General features: G+C 50.3%; 1 protein-coding gene across 1 annotated transcript; it reads left to right on the forward strand.

The window, feature by feature from the left end:
* Nucleotides 1–316: 316 nt before the first annotated feature.
* LOC134144273 (RING finger protein 225) lies at nt 317–1,421 on the forward strand. Its single transcript, XM_062583067.1, has 2 exons — nt 317–958; nt 1,281–1,421. Exons 1-2 carry the CDS (start codon nt 317–319, stop codon nt 1,419–1,421), a joined length of 783 nt encoding a protein of 260 aa, XP_062439051.1.
* Nucleotides 1,422–11,865: the final 10,444 nt, after the last annotated feature.

Below are 11,865 nucleotides of genomic sequence, written 5' to 3' on the forward strand. Positions count from 1 at the left end.
GGGGATCGCCGTGCCCGCAGGGATCTCCGCGATGCGGCCCCGGGCTTTGCCGAGTGGCCGAGGCGCAACGCGCGCAGTCACGCTGCGGATGCCCCCGGCGCGCAAGGGCAGCGCCGCGCAGCGCCGCGGGCGAGGGCGAGCCCGCGGGGGCGCGCGGGCGGCGGCGCTCCGCGGGGCGCAGCGCAGCGGGGCCGGGGGCGGCGGGAGGCGGCGGGAGGCGCCGGGGCCGCCCCCGCCGCCCGCCCCCGTGACGGCGGGGCGCGGGCACCGGCAGCGCGGCGGCGCAGCGCGGCGGCGGCCCCCGCCCCGCGATGGTATGGCCGAGCCGGCGGCGGGCGGCGGGCCGGCGGCGGCGGGCGGCAGCTCCGAGGACTACGAGTGCAAGATCTGCTACAACTACTTCGACGGGGAGCGGCGGGCGCCCCGGCTGCTGGAGTGCCTGCACACCTTCTGCCAGGAGTGCCTCCGCCAGCTGCACCTGCGCGCCGCGCAGCTCCCCGCGGGCGCGGGCGCCGCCGCCGCCGCCGCCGCCGCCGCCTCGCTGGCCTGCCCGCTGTGCCGCCACCGCACGGCGCTGCCCGCCCGCCGGGTGCTCGGCCTGCCCGTCAACACCAGGCTGGCGGCCGCCTGCCCGCCGCAGCTCCGCGCCCGCGACCCGCTGCCGCAGGACCGGCTGCCGCCGCCGCCGCCGCCGCGCCGCGCCGCCGCCCCCGAGAGCTGCCAGAGCTGCGAGCGGGCGGCGCTCGGCGCGGGCTGCGCCTGCCTCGTCCTCTCCTTCCTCGCCATGGTGGTGCTGCTCTTCACCGGCCTCATCTTCCTCAACCGCCACGGCGGCGAGGCGGCCGCGCCGCCCTCGCCCGTGGGCCCCGTCTGCCTCTCGGTGGCCAGCGCGCTGGCCCTCCTCTCCGTCGCCGTCACCTGGCTCATCTGCTGGCTCAAGTACCGGCCCGAGGCGGCGGTGACGGCCGGCAGCGGCGCCCCGCCGCGGCGCGCGGCGGCGGCGCGCGGCGGGCGCACGTAGCGCGCAGCGGGCGCCGGGCTGCGCCGCGCCGCCGTCCGCGCCGGGCTCCCCGCGCCCGCTGAGCGCCCCCGCGCCGCGGTCCTGCTGGGAGCCCCCGGGCCCCGCCGGGCGCTTCAAATAAGCTGCTTCATTTTAATGCTGCGAAACCCTCGCTCGGTGCGGGAGAGCTGAAGCACCGCGCTGCCCCGCGCTGCCCCGCGCAGCGGCGGCGGTGGGTGGCGGCGCCCTGAAGCAGCTCTGAGGGGCTCCTGCCGTGCAGAGCGATACCTCGCTGGCCGTTGATTTCGACTTTTACAAAGCGAGAGAAACCCCTACTGAGAGGCAGACTTCTCGCATCGCACCAGGAGCGGGATACCGTGGCAACGTTGGCGTGTTTAACATTTACCTGCGGTCAAGGTAGCTCCGGCCTGGCAGCGGGTTTTCCCTCCTGGGACGTTTCTCTTCTGCATTGTGAATTTCTGCGAAAAGCCCGTAGAAAAAATTGTTGTTTTGGCAAGTTGAAACAGCAGTGATACCTTCGAGATGTGATGAGATGCTCATGATACGAAATGAAAAATATTGCCGTATGACCGATTTTGTAGTTCATTAAGGAGAGCGCTCCATCTAGATACTATTCCATGTTGCAGGATAGTTTATTTGGTGCCTGATTTTTTTGTTTTACTTAATTGTTACAATCTATCATATCAGGAATAAGATGATGCTTCTTATTCCAGGTTTCTGCACAACACTGTACTGGAATGACGTAATTATTTTCATGCTTAATAATTCAAGACATTTGGAAGTGATCTTTTAGTATATGTATTTTGCAAGTTGTCTGCATGATCTTCAGACATGTATTCTCTTAACAGACCTTTACCTGACCACTTCTATTTATCACAAGTGCAAAGGAATTTACCAACTATAGAGAAAGGTAAATACAGCAACTGAAGATGTGTGATGTGTTTTATGACTGCACAAGTGATGTGTACTGTGCATTTGCTTGATTATCACAAATCTGTTTAAAAAAGTATTATTTGTACAGAATCCATTACGGTGGAAGCAGACGATGGAAGTAGTACATGATTTTTGTGTCAATTATGTTCATTGAAAAAAGTCCCGACCAGCCTTTTAAAGCAGTGTATATAAAGGCCCTGAGGAGATAAGTTGCTGGGATCAGTTCTGGCTCTGGCCATGGCTGGTGTATTTAGAGCACTGTTTTCAAACTTTGTAAAAGGTGTGCCTCCTAAAATCAGGCCTAAGCATTAGCCCCCATTGACGTCAGCAGCCGCTGTCGATGTTCTGCACCAAAGAAAATCATGAGACTTTTATTTAAACATCTAAATGAGAATTTAGATGTTTGGCTTCAGGTACAAACATATGAAAATTTTGGCCTTAACCTCTCTGTTCTTCGGTTAGTCTTGACCTACCTCACAAGCAAGATGTGAGGCTTTATTTAATAAAGTTTTTAAGCAATTGGAGATCCTTGAAGAGAAGGTGCTCTGGAAGTGAAAGTATTATAAATAATACTATTGTAGGAATAATTATGTAAATTAATGGACATAGCAGCAATGTTTTCTAAGAAAAATAAATATATAAAATATGTGCGTGAGTACATTATACGCGCCAGTCTTTGACTTAACTGTGCTTCTGCTGCAAACGCCGCATGTGTATCAGCCTTTTCGTTGATTCAGGGAAGCTCCAGGGAAGCTCAGCGCGAGCTCACACCGCGGCCCACGCCTTGCTGGCTGCCGCGGGCACGGCGCAGACCTGCGGCCAGCTGCCTGGCCTGTGTTCAAAGGAGCTGCAGTCGCAACAGAAGCTATTACGTAGCTAAATAAAGTAAGTAAATACTGATCACAGCAAGAAATGTGTGCTCCATCCTTTTCTTTCCACATGATAGTTTTATTTTTGTAAAACAAACAGTATTTTTCTGTAAACAGTATTTCCCATTTGGTTTAAACCAGTGGTTTCAACTGGGACGCATGGACAGCTTCTGAAGGATCTGTGAAAGGTGAATGAGAGAAGCAAATCTACCAGCAGAAGCTTGAATTTGTTGTGCAAGGAACAACTTCAAAATGTTTAGAAGTTTGCACACTTAAAAAAAAGGTTGAAGATCACAGGCCTAAACAGAATTTTCAGGCTCATTCACAACTGGGCAATCACGTTACATATCCGCTTCCTAGCCATGTAGTTGAAAATATTTCAGAGCCAAATTCAAACAGGCAGTCTGACCATATGCCAAATCCTTCTCTGTGTTTACATAAATTTGGGGAAACTCCACCGGCTCCAGGAGGAAACGTTGGTCTGGGTCCGCGTCACGGCAGCAGGCAGGCAGAGCTCGTGCGTCGTGTACATCTCTGGCCGCTGTGGGACGCCCAGATTATGTTTGTGCTTCAGGCTCCTGTGAATGTACGGGCTGCTTCTCCAAAGCCAGACGTTCAAGGTGCAGTAAAAAAGTTAAGTAAAATGCCAAAAGAGAAAATCAGTGTTGCTAATGTCTTCTTATCTGATACTTACCTCAGTCAGACCACTTGTGTTTTCTAGTTGTTTAAAAAAGTGCTTAGAGGCACGCAGCTGCACGAGGTATGCATCCGTGATGCTGTCCACACACGTTGCAGACGCAACGATGCTTTGGGGCTCTCCATGGGAAAAGCAAGATGGGTAGCTCATACCACCACCTCATGAGGAAAATCATGGGAAATACCATTTGATTATTTATTTATTTATTTATTTATTACTACAACTTCTACAACTTTTTTTTTTTTTTTTGGCTGTGGACCTCTTTCCCAGAAATTAAACAGAGGTCTGAGGCTTTCTTGTGAATTCCTTGACCCGTTTGAGTTCACAGGCTGCAGGAATTCTGAAAGATCTGTAGTTTTTAGTCATGCCAAAAGATCTAAAGTTTTGCATGGTGGTAATCCCCTGCTCCTCTACCTGAGTGGAGGCCTACTGGACTCAAGACTGGCAGGTCTGATAAAATGTGCTTATGGCGATCTAGAATAGACCGCCAGCATCGGTGGCATCAGTCCAAGACGGGGGAAAAAGCACATATGAAGGCAGAACCTAACTTATTAATATAGAGCCTTGCTGGCTAGCATGTGGTCTTCAGTAGTGAAGTATGGTAAACTTCTTCATCTTGAGAGGTACCTAATGGCTCTACTTAAGAACAGTTGTTGCTGAAGCTCGCTGCAGCCGCAGGATAGAGCTTGGTGTACGCTCTTTGCTGGGCAGTGGAGGGGACCTTCTGCCTTTTAAGACGCATGGAAATTAGTTAGCACAATCACTACCACATTACAACTTTGCTTCTTTAATGTTGCCCGTCTTAATCGTAGTGTGTAAGAATTCAATTTTGTTAAGCACCGTTATGTTTTGAACATGCGACCCACATGCTGCCTGTGCTACAGTGTCCAACTTCTCGTGTGTGTTCTCCCCTTTGAAAGTGTCTGATAATACCATGGCTGCGGGCAAGAAATTATGTTAATTTTTACACCACTAGCCCACTAATAGTAAACAATTGTGCAATGATAATTTATATATTGCAGATATTCATCTTTTGAAAGACAGGTTTGACAGAAAAATACCAAGTATTTCATGAATGCTTGAAAGGAATAAAAACTTTGCTTATCTAGTCTGGTTGTTTGAAGGCCAGAAATAAGAGGTACTTTTGTATTCCTCTGTCATACAAAAGGCAGTGTAGCAGTTACTCTCATATTTATGAGCTTTAGAAATATATTACAAAGCCATATATTGAAAAATAACTGACAGCAGTGAGTGCTGAGTAGTACTTCACTGGAAATTAGATCAGTGACCTGGATTTCCAAAAGTTACTGGTGATTTGGGTCCTATCTACTTTTGCCTGGGTTAAGGCAGCTGAGCCTGATTTTCCAAAAGCACGTTTTGAAAATCAGGCTCAGTAGTGGTACTGCAGGGTGAGAGTCTAGGAGAGCTTCTTATTCGGAAAAGTGAGTTTCTGTCTGGGTTTATACTTTAGAAAACAAGAACAACAAAGTTCTTTTTTTTCCCCCCCTTGTACTATTAAAATCTGATGGATTACGGATACATACGGAAATACTACCACTTCAAATTGTCATTTATGGGGATTCAGTTTTGTCTTGAAGGTTTAGGTTCCAAAGGAAATAGCTTATTGTGTGTAACGTTTTGTATAAAAACCATTTACAATTGAGAGAGTGAATTGCCTCCCTACAGACAGTCACCGCTGTCTCTGAGGAATACAGCATGAACAGGGATTTTGAGCTGAAACACTACCTCAGTGAGTAATCTTGCTGGAGTGAACAAGGTTTTCCTACTGGCCAAGGCTACTGGTTGTGCAAACAAACAAAATCCTGCCAAACTGGAATTTTGGATGCATGTGAACCACGAGTTTCTCTGGAAAACAGTGTGCAATCATGTATTTAGGCCTGGTTTTGAAAATCCTTGCTTGGGAGAAGGGTTGTGGCCAATCTCAAAGATGATGGCTGTTGCAGCTCGCTTGCTCTTGTTTTTGATTGATATAGTACAGTCTCTTTTCTGTATAGGTGCATATGAGCCAAAGTTTAACAACTGCTGAAGTAGCCAACATGTAAATATGTGTACATCATTCAGCTAAATCGTTATTAATAATTCAGATAAATTGTTATTAATAACCTCTGACTTGCAGGGTTAAGCATAAACAGTACATTTGATGTTAGTACAGTACAAGATACATTTATGGGCACGATATCAAGTGCCTGGTATTAATCAGAAATAGAAGTGTATGAGAGGTGTTTGCCTATCTGTGATAGAGTTCTTGATGCACATTTAAATTCTCCTGAAGTCAATGGTCCCTTTGCCCATATCACAGGTCTGTTGTAGATATAATGTCCCCGTTCTGTTCTACTACTCTAAAAAATATGCTTTATCTCACTGGAAACTAGTTAATTTAAAATACTACATTGCCAAAGAAAACTTTAGTTGTATTAACCTTTGGTCATGTAAACCTCATCAGAGAGAGCTCCTGGTCAGCTGCCTGTTTGTGCAGTATCTCCACACAAACATTAAAAATATTCCCTTTACAAATGGGTCAAGGAACCATGTGTGACAGGTCTTTCATGGTTACAATTTCTAATGTTTATGAAGAGTAATTGAATTTTTTGGCCTGCTTCTATTAAACCTAGAAAACTTTGCAGCTTTTCCTGCTGTTACATTTTATCCAGGTGCATTTAGAAATTGAGATACTTGAAAAATGTCACAACTGTGTTAATAAAAAGCAATGCATGTCGGGGGGGTATATTTGTACATAGGTTGATACAGATATGCTTGGCTGTACTGATCCTTGATCAGTGCTGCACAAAATACCCTGCTAGTGTGACAGAGAAGGAACAATACTGGACCTCAGTTTGGTTGGTATCGTCTCTTATTGAAAATTGGCCTTGCAGCTTTGATGCCAAATTAGTCTCAGGCTTATTTCTAGTTGTGAGATTTTGGTTCAAGATGATTGCAGTTTCCTACAGATAATCGCTTCAGTTAAGAGCTATTCCAGATATTTTAAGAAGATTCTTACAGTAAATTGAAATATTTTGAGGCTGATTTGTCTCACTGGATTATGAAATTAGAGAGGAATAGCTCAGAAGATGTTGACATTTTTATTTGAATTTATCCGCATAATCTACTCTTGATTCACCAGGGAATCTAAATCTCACATTTCAGCTAATTGCAGGTCCAGATCTAAGTGACGTTTCTTCATCCTACCTCTAGGCTGCTTAATACTCCGTTTAGCAAATTCTAACAACTCCACTTAAATTATTATCTTGGCACCTTTTGATTAATAGTGAATAGCAATAGCAGAAATCGCTTTGTTTTGCAGTGACTGAAATTTGAGAAATGTGTTTGCGATACCAATCAGAATTCACCTTTTTTTTTTTTTTTTTAAAAAAAGAAAGGTATAATGGGACTTTTATGGCTTATAAAATGTGATGGTGAGCAATAATTCTAACTTTATCTCCGCGTGGAAATTAAAGACTCATTAGGTCAGCTGGTTAATATTAGGGGGGCAGAAAAAAAATTACTTCTGTCCAAAAAAGGAAAGAAAAAAAAAAGCAGTAAACTCTTGCAGACTTTGAAGTGAATCAAATGAAACCGTGAAACGAAAATGGGAACCGCGCTTTCTTCGAGTCGAAAGGCAGCGCCGTTGAAGCCAGAAGCTGCCGCGGGCTGTGAACGCCGCGCAGGGGGGAAACGCAGCGGCCTCGGCCGGGCCGCGGCTGCGGGCGCGGGGTGCGCCGCGCACCGACGGGGCGGGCAGCGCCGCCGCCGGCCCCAGGTAGCGACGGGGCCCACGCGGGGCGAGACCCATCCGCCGCCCACGCTCCCCACCGGCCGCGGCCGCCGCCTTTCGTTCTCCGTCCCCCTCTTTCCTGTTTTTTTCCTTTTCCTTAATCTTTTCTCTGTTCTTTTTCCTTTCCTTTCCTTTCCTTTCCTTTCCTTTCCTTTCCTTTCCTTTCCTTTCCTTTCCTTTCCTTTCCTTTCATTCTGCGTTTCTCCCTTTCGCTCTCTCTCTCCCTATTTCTCTCCTCTCCTCTCCTCTTCCTGTCTTTTTCTTCCTTTCTTCTTCTTTCTCTCTCTCTTCCTTTCCCTCTTTCTCTCTCTCGTTCTCTGTTTTTTTTCTATCTTTATCCTTTTCTCTATCAATTTCTTTCTTTTCCTCCCTCCTTCTCTTCCTCTTTCTTTCTTTTTCTTCTCTCTCTCGTTCTCTCTTTCGCTCTTGCTAGATTTTAATCCAGTCCGTCTTTAAAAGAATAAGTGGTGAAATTATATAGCTGCGGCCGAAATACCAGTTCGTGAATCCTACGCGTGAGCGCGGAGGGCCGCTTCCCCCGCGCCGCGCGTGTCCTGCCGCGCCGCGCGGGGCCGGCTGCGCCCCCCGGGGCTCGCGCCGCTTCGTCCCCCGTCGGGACGGGCCCTCAGCTCCGCGCCTTGCCCCGCCGAAGGCAAACCTACCTGATCAAACCAGCCCGGCGTTTGTGAAGCCCTAATGGTCCCTTTGCTGCAGTAAAACTCCCCGTGGAAATCTCCTGTGATACTGCTGGAATTAATCATCGCTGGTGTTTTTACAAGTAATTAACGAGGATTAGACGCTTCATTTTGAAACGTGGCTGTTAATTACGGGGGAGGTGAGGAGGGGGGAGGCGAAGTCCCTCTGCCAGGGTGACCTCCTGGGATAGGCACGCAGGTGGGCGCGGGGCAGCGGCCCAGCCGGGGAAACCCTCCTTTTGGGGAGCACTCCCCCTCTCTGAGGCTAGTCAAAAGCTCAGTGCCAATCTTTGAAATCATAAATAAGGAAACAAACACAACTTGCCTTTTCCTCCCATGTCTTTGCGGGAAAGGACCAGCTCGTCCCTGCCACCTCCGCCTGCTGGAAGGAAGCCCCAGGGCTTAGCAGAGCTCCTGGCTGCTGCTGCCTGTTCCCGCACAGCCGAGCTGGCCCGGCCGTCGGGGCTGCCGCTTCGCCGGAGCCTGGCCCCGCCGCCGGGGCTGCCGCTTCGCCGGAGCCTGGCCCCGCCGCCGGGGCTGCCGCTTCGCCGGAGCCTGGCCCCCCCGCCGGGGCTGCCGCGCCGCGGGGCCCGGCCTCGCACTCCGCCGCCGCAGAGCTGCGAGCCGAGCTCAGGTGCTCGTGGGCACCGGGACCGCAGAGGCGTCTCTGCCCTCCTCCCAGCAGGCATTTGTTACTGTAAAGTGGCAGCTGTAGTATCGCTTACTGAGAAATCTGGTAGTAATCAGAAAGGTGAGGAGCTAGTGAAATACATGTTGTATTTATTGCCGTTTCAAAGGGAGAGGGCACCGGCGCTGCGGGGAGCGCTCCCTCCGTGAGCAGGGTGGGTGCTGGGGCCGGGCTTGCCCCCGGGCAGCCCCGCCGGCCTGCAGGGAGCCCGCCTCGGGCCTCCCCGGGGCGGCCGCCCCCCTTCCCTCCGAGGGCCGGACCCGCGCGGCCATTTGGGGGCTCTCGCGGCTTCTCGCGCCCCCCTCGCGGCGCGGGTGCTGCGGAGGCCGGGGCGGGGGAGCCCCCTCGGACCCACCCGCCCGTGGAGGCGCTTCTTCTGCCCGCCAGATCTCTCCTTCCTCCCTGGTCCTGGCCAAGGAGTTCCCCGCGGGCTGGCAGCGCGCTGCGGCGGTAAGGACAGGAAACGTAGCTTAAAAAGGAATAAATAAATAAATAAACAAATAAAAGACTGCGCTGAGGCGTGTGGATGGGACATAAAAGCAGCAGAAAAAAAAATGGTTCAAAGCTTTCAGTGATGACTTTTCAACCTTTATTTATGTGCCTATTAATGCAATATCCATCATGGAGATATGCATCTTTATCCTTTCAACTGATACGCTGGGAATCAATTGGATATGCAGATTACATTTCATAAGCTTCCAAATGTTAATCTTCCCGGCCCTTTGCTGGTAATTTTTTTTTCGCCAAATATATTGTATTTCCGAAACAAACAAAAAAAAAACTTAAAACAATTAATCTTGAAGCTACTTGTCTCTAAATCTTCTCGGAGGCTCGGGCCCAGGAGCGGGGCGGAGGCTCCTCCGGCTCCGTGAACTCGGCGGGAGAAAACGCGGAGACGCGGCCTGCAGAGACGCGGCCCCTTCCGCGGAAACGCCGCGGGGGCTCAGAGCGCGGTGTGTTTGTAGCCGCGGAGCGACCCGTGCGGGGCGCAGCGCGTCACCTGCGCTGCCCCACGCGTGTGCCTCGCTGCGTGGCCGCTGTGCAAAGCACAGAAAGTTTCAACCATGTCCCAAATCACTAATGCAGTTTGAGCTTTCTCTTCCGCGGCGTTTTACAACTTGCCATCGTCTATAGGTAACTCTCCTACGATCGAAAATAAAAATAATAAAAAAGTCGGTATATTTTAATCTCGCCCGGCTGCGGGGCGCGGCCACCCGCGACCCCGGGCCCCGCGGCGGCCCCGGCCCGGCCCGGCCCGGCCCGGCAGCGGAGACCGTGGTGCCAGCGCGGCCCCGTCCGGCTGCACGGGCTTCGCCCAGCCACGGAAACGCTCCCTCTGGAAGTCAGAAAGAAACGAGGAAACCTGCGTCAAGGCGAGCTCGTCAGGAACCGGGGAAACCAGAACTTGCCACCCCGAGACGGGCCAGGTCCGGATCCCCCAAGCCAGGGGCCCCCGGTTTGGGGCGGCCACCGTAGAACGAAAACCTGAAATAATAGTTGCGCACACGTAGCAGTCTGTTCTGGAAAGCTTCCTGAAAAAATCAGTTTCCTTGCTTGCTTCCTTGCTTTCTTTTTCCTTCTTTTCTTTCTTTCCTAATTGTTTTCTTACTTGTTTTCTTTCTTGCTTGCTGCTTTCTTTCGTTTTCTTTCTTTCTTACTTGGTGATCTTTCTTTCTTGCTCACTTCCTTGTTTCCCTTCTTGTATTTCTTGCTTGCTTGCTTTTCTTTCTTGTTTTTTTCTTTTTCTTTTTCTTTTTCTTTTTCTTTTTCTTTTTCTTTTTCTTTTTATTTTTATTTTTATTTTTCTTTTTCTTTTCTTTTTCTTTTTCCTTTCCTTTCCCTTTTTCTTTTTCTTTTTCTTTTTCTTTTTCTTTTTCTTTTTCTTTTTCTTTTTCTTTTTCCTTCTCTCCTTCTCTCTTTCTCTCTCTCTTTCTTTCCTTCTTTTCTTTCTTTCTTTCTTTCTTTCTTTCTTTCTTTCCTTCTTTCCTTCTTTCCTTCTTTCCTTCTTTCCTTCTTTCCTTCTTTCCTTCTTTCCTTCTTTCTTTCTTTTTCTTTTCCCCCCTCACCTCCCTTGGAAATAGTGCTGCAGAGAATTCCATCCGAAATCCTTATAAGAAATTACTGTATGCGCACAATCCCGGAAACAGTGTAATTGATTTATTTCTAATAGAGGAGAAAACAGTAATGTTATCGTTCAGAAATGATTGCCTCTGTTCCTAATAGCACTAATTTTCACTGTCCATTTGATGTGCTGCAGGTTTAATACAGAGCACTTACTAATCCAATTAAAAGTGCACCTGGCCTGGAAGAGCTCTGTAATTAGCAGGAGCATTTTTAGCTATTTCCACTGAAAAAGCGTGAAATCATCTCTGCTGGCCTAAAGGACTGTAATATGGGGGTGGGGGCAAGGAGGGGAGGGAGGAGCAGGGCCAGGCATTCATGTCTATTTTTTTTTTTTTTTCCTTGAATTTTAGCAGGAGGATGGGGCCGTTTCCTCCGGGACAGGCGGTGCGCTGTAGCGCGGAGCGGCGCGGCCCAGCCGGGCCCGACTAGGTGGGTCGGAAGCGGTTTCCCGGCCCGCGCACCGGGGCCGCGGGGCTGCGCGGGCCCTGCCGCTCCCGCGGGCCGCGCTGCGGAGCCGTCGGGGCGCACGGCCGCGGCTGAGACCGACCTCCGGGAGCCCGCGCGGCGTGGCTCCGCTCCGCACACGCGTAGGGGGCAGGAAAATGCGGCTTGGTGACTTCGAAGCGCCATCTCGCAGGAGCGGGGGCGCGGGGGCTCCGCTCCCGGCTCCGCGGCGGTGCGCGGAGCAAGCCCCAGCCGAGCTGCGCGCTGTTTGCGCTGCGCCGCGCACAAACCTGGTGCCGGCGAGCCCCTCAGCGGCAAGAGGGACGTGATTACCGCCCCCGCGTTAGTGCTGCGGTGTGCAGCGACCGAGGGGCTCCTACGCTGGCGAAGCCGTGTTTCATTCCCGTGCATACCTCTATGCCGCGCATACTTCTACCCGCGTATTTTTCAAGAGCCAGTTAACTCTTAAATACATAAATAAATATTTAGTTTTATTTTTAATAGTACTTCTCCCATATTCCTTCTGTGATAAAAAAAAAAATGCGTGACAAATAGTGCAGTCTAAGTTGTACGTTTTGCAAATTTCTAGAGGAACTGCCTG

This window comes from Rhea pennata, chromosome 9, assembly GCF_028389875.1.
Source record: "Rhea pennata isolate bPtePen1 chromosome 9, bPtePen1.pri, whole genome shotgun sequence".
Lineage (NCBI taxonomy): Eukaryota > Metazoa > Chordata > Aves > Rheiformes > Rheidae > Rhea > Rhea pennata.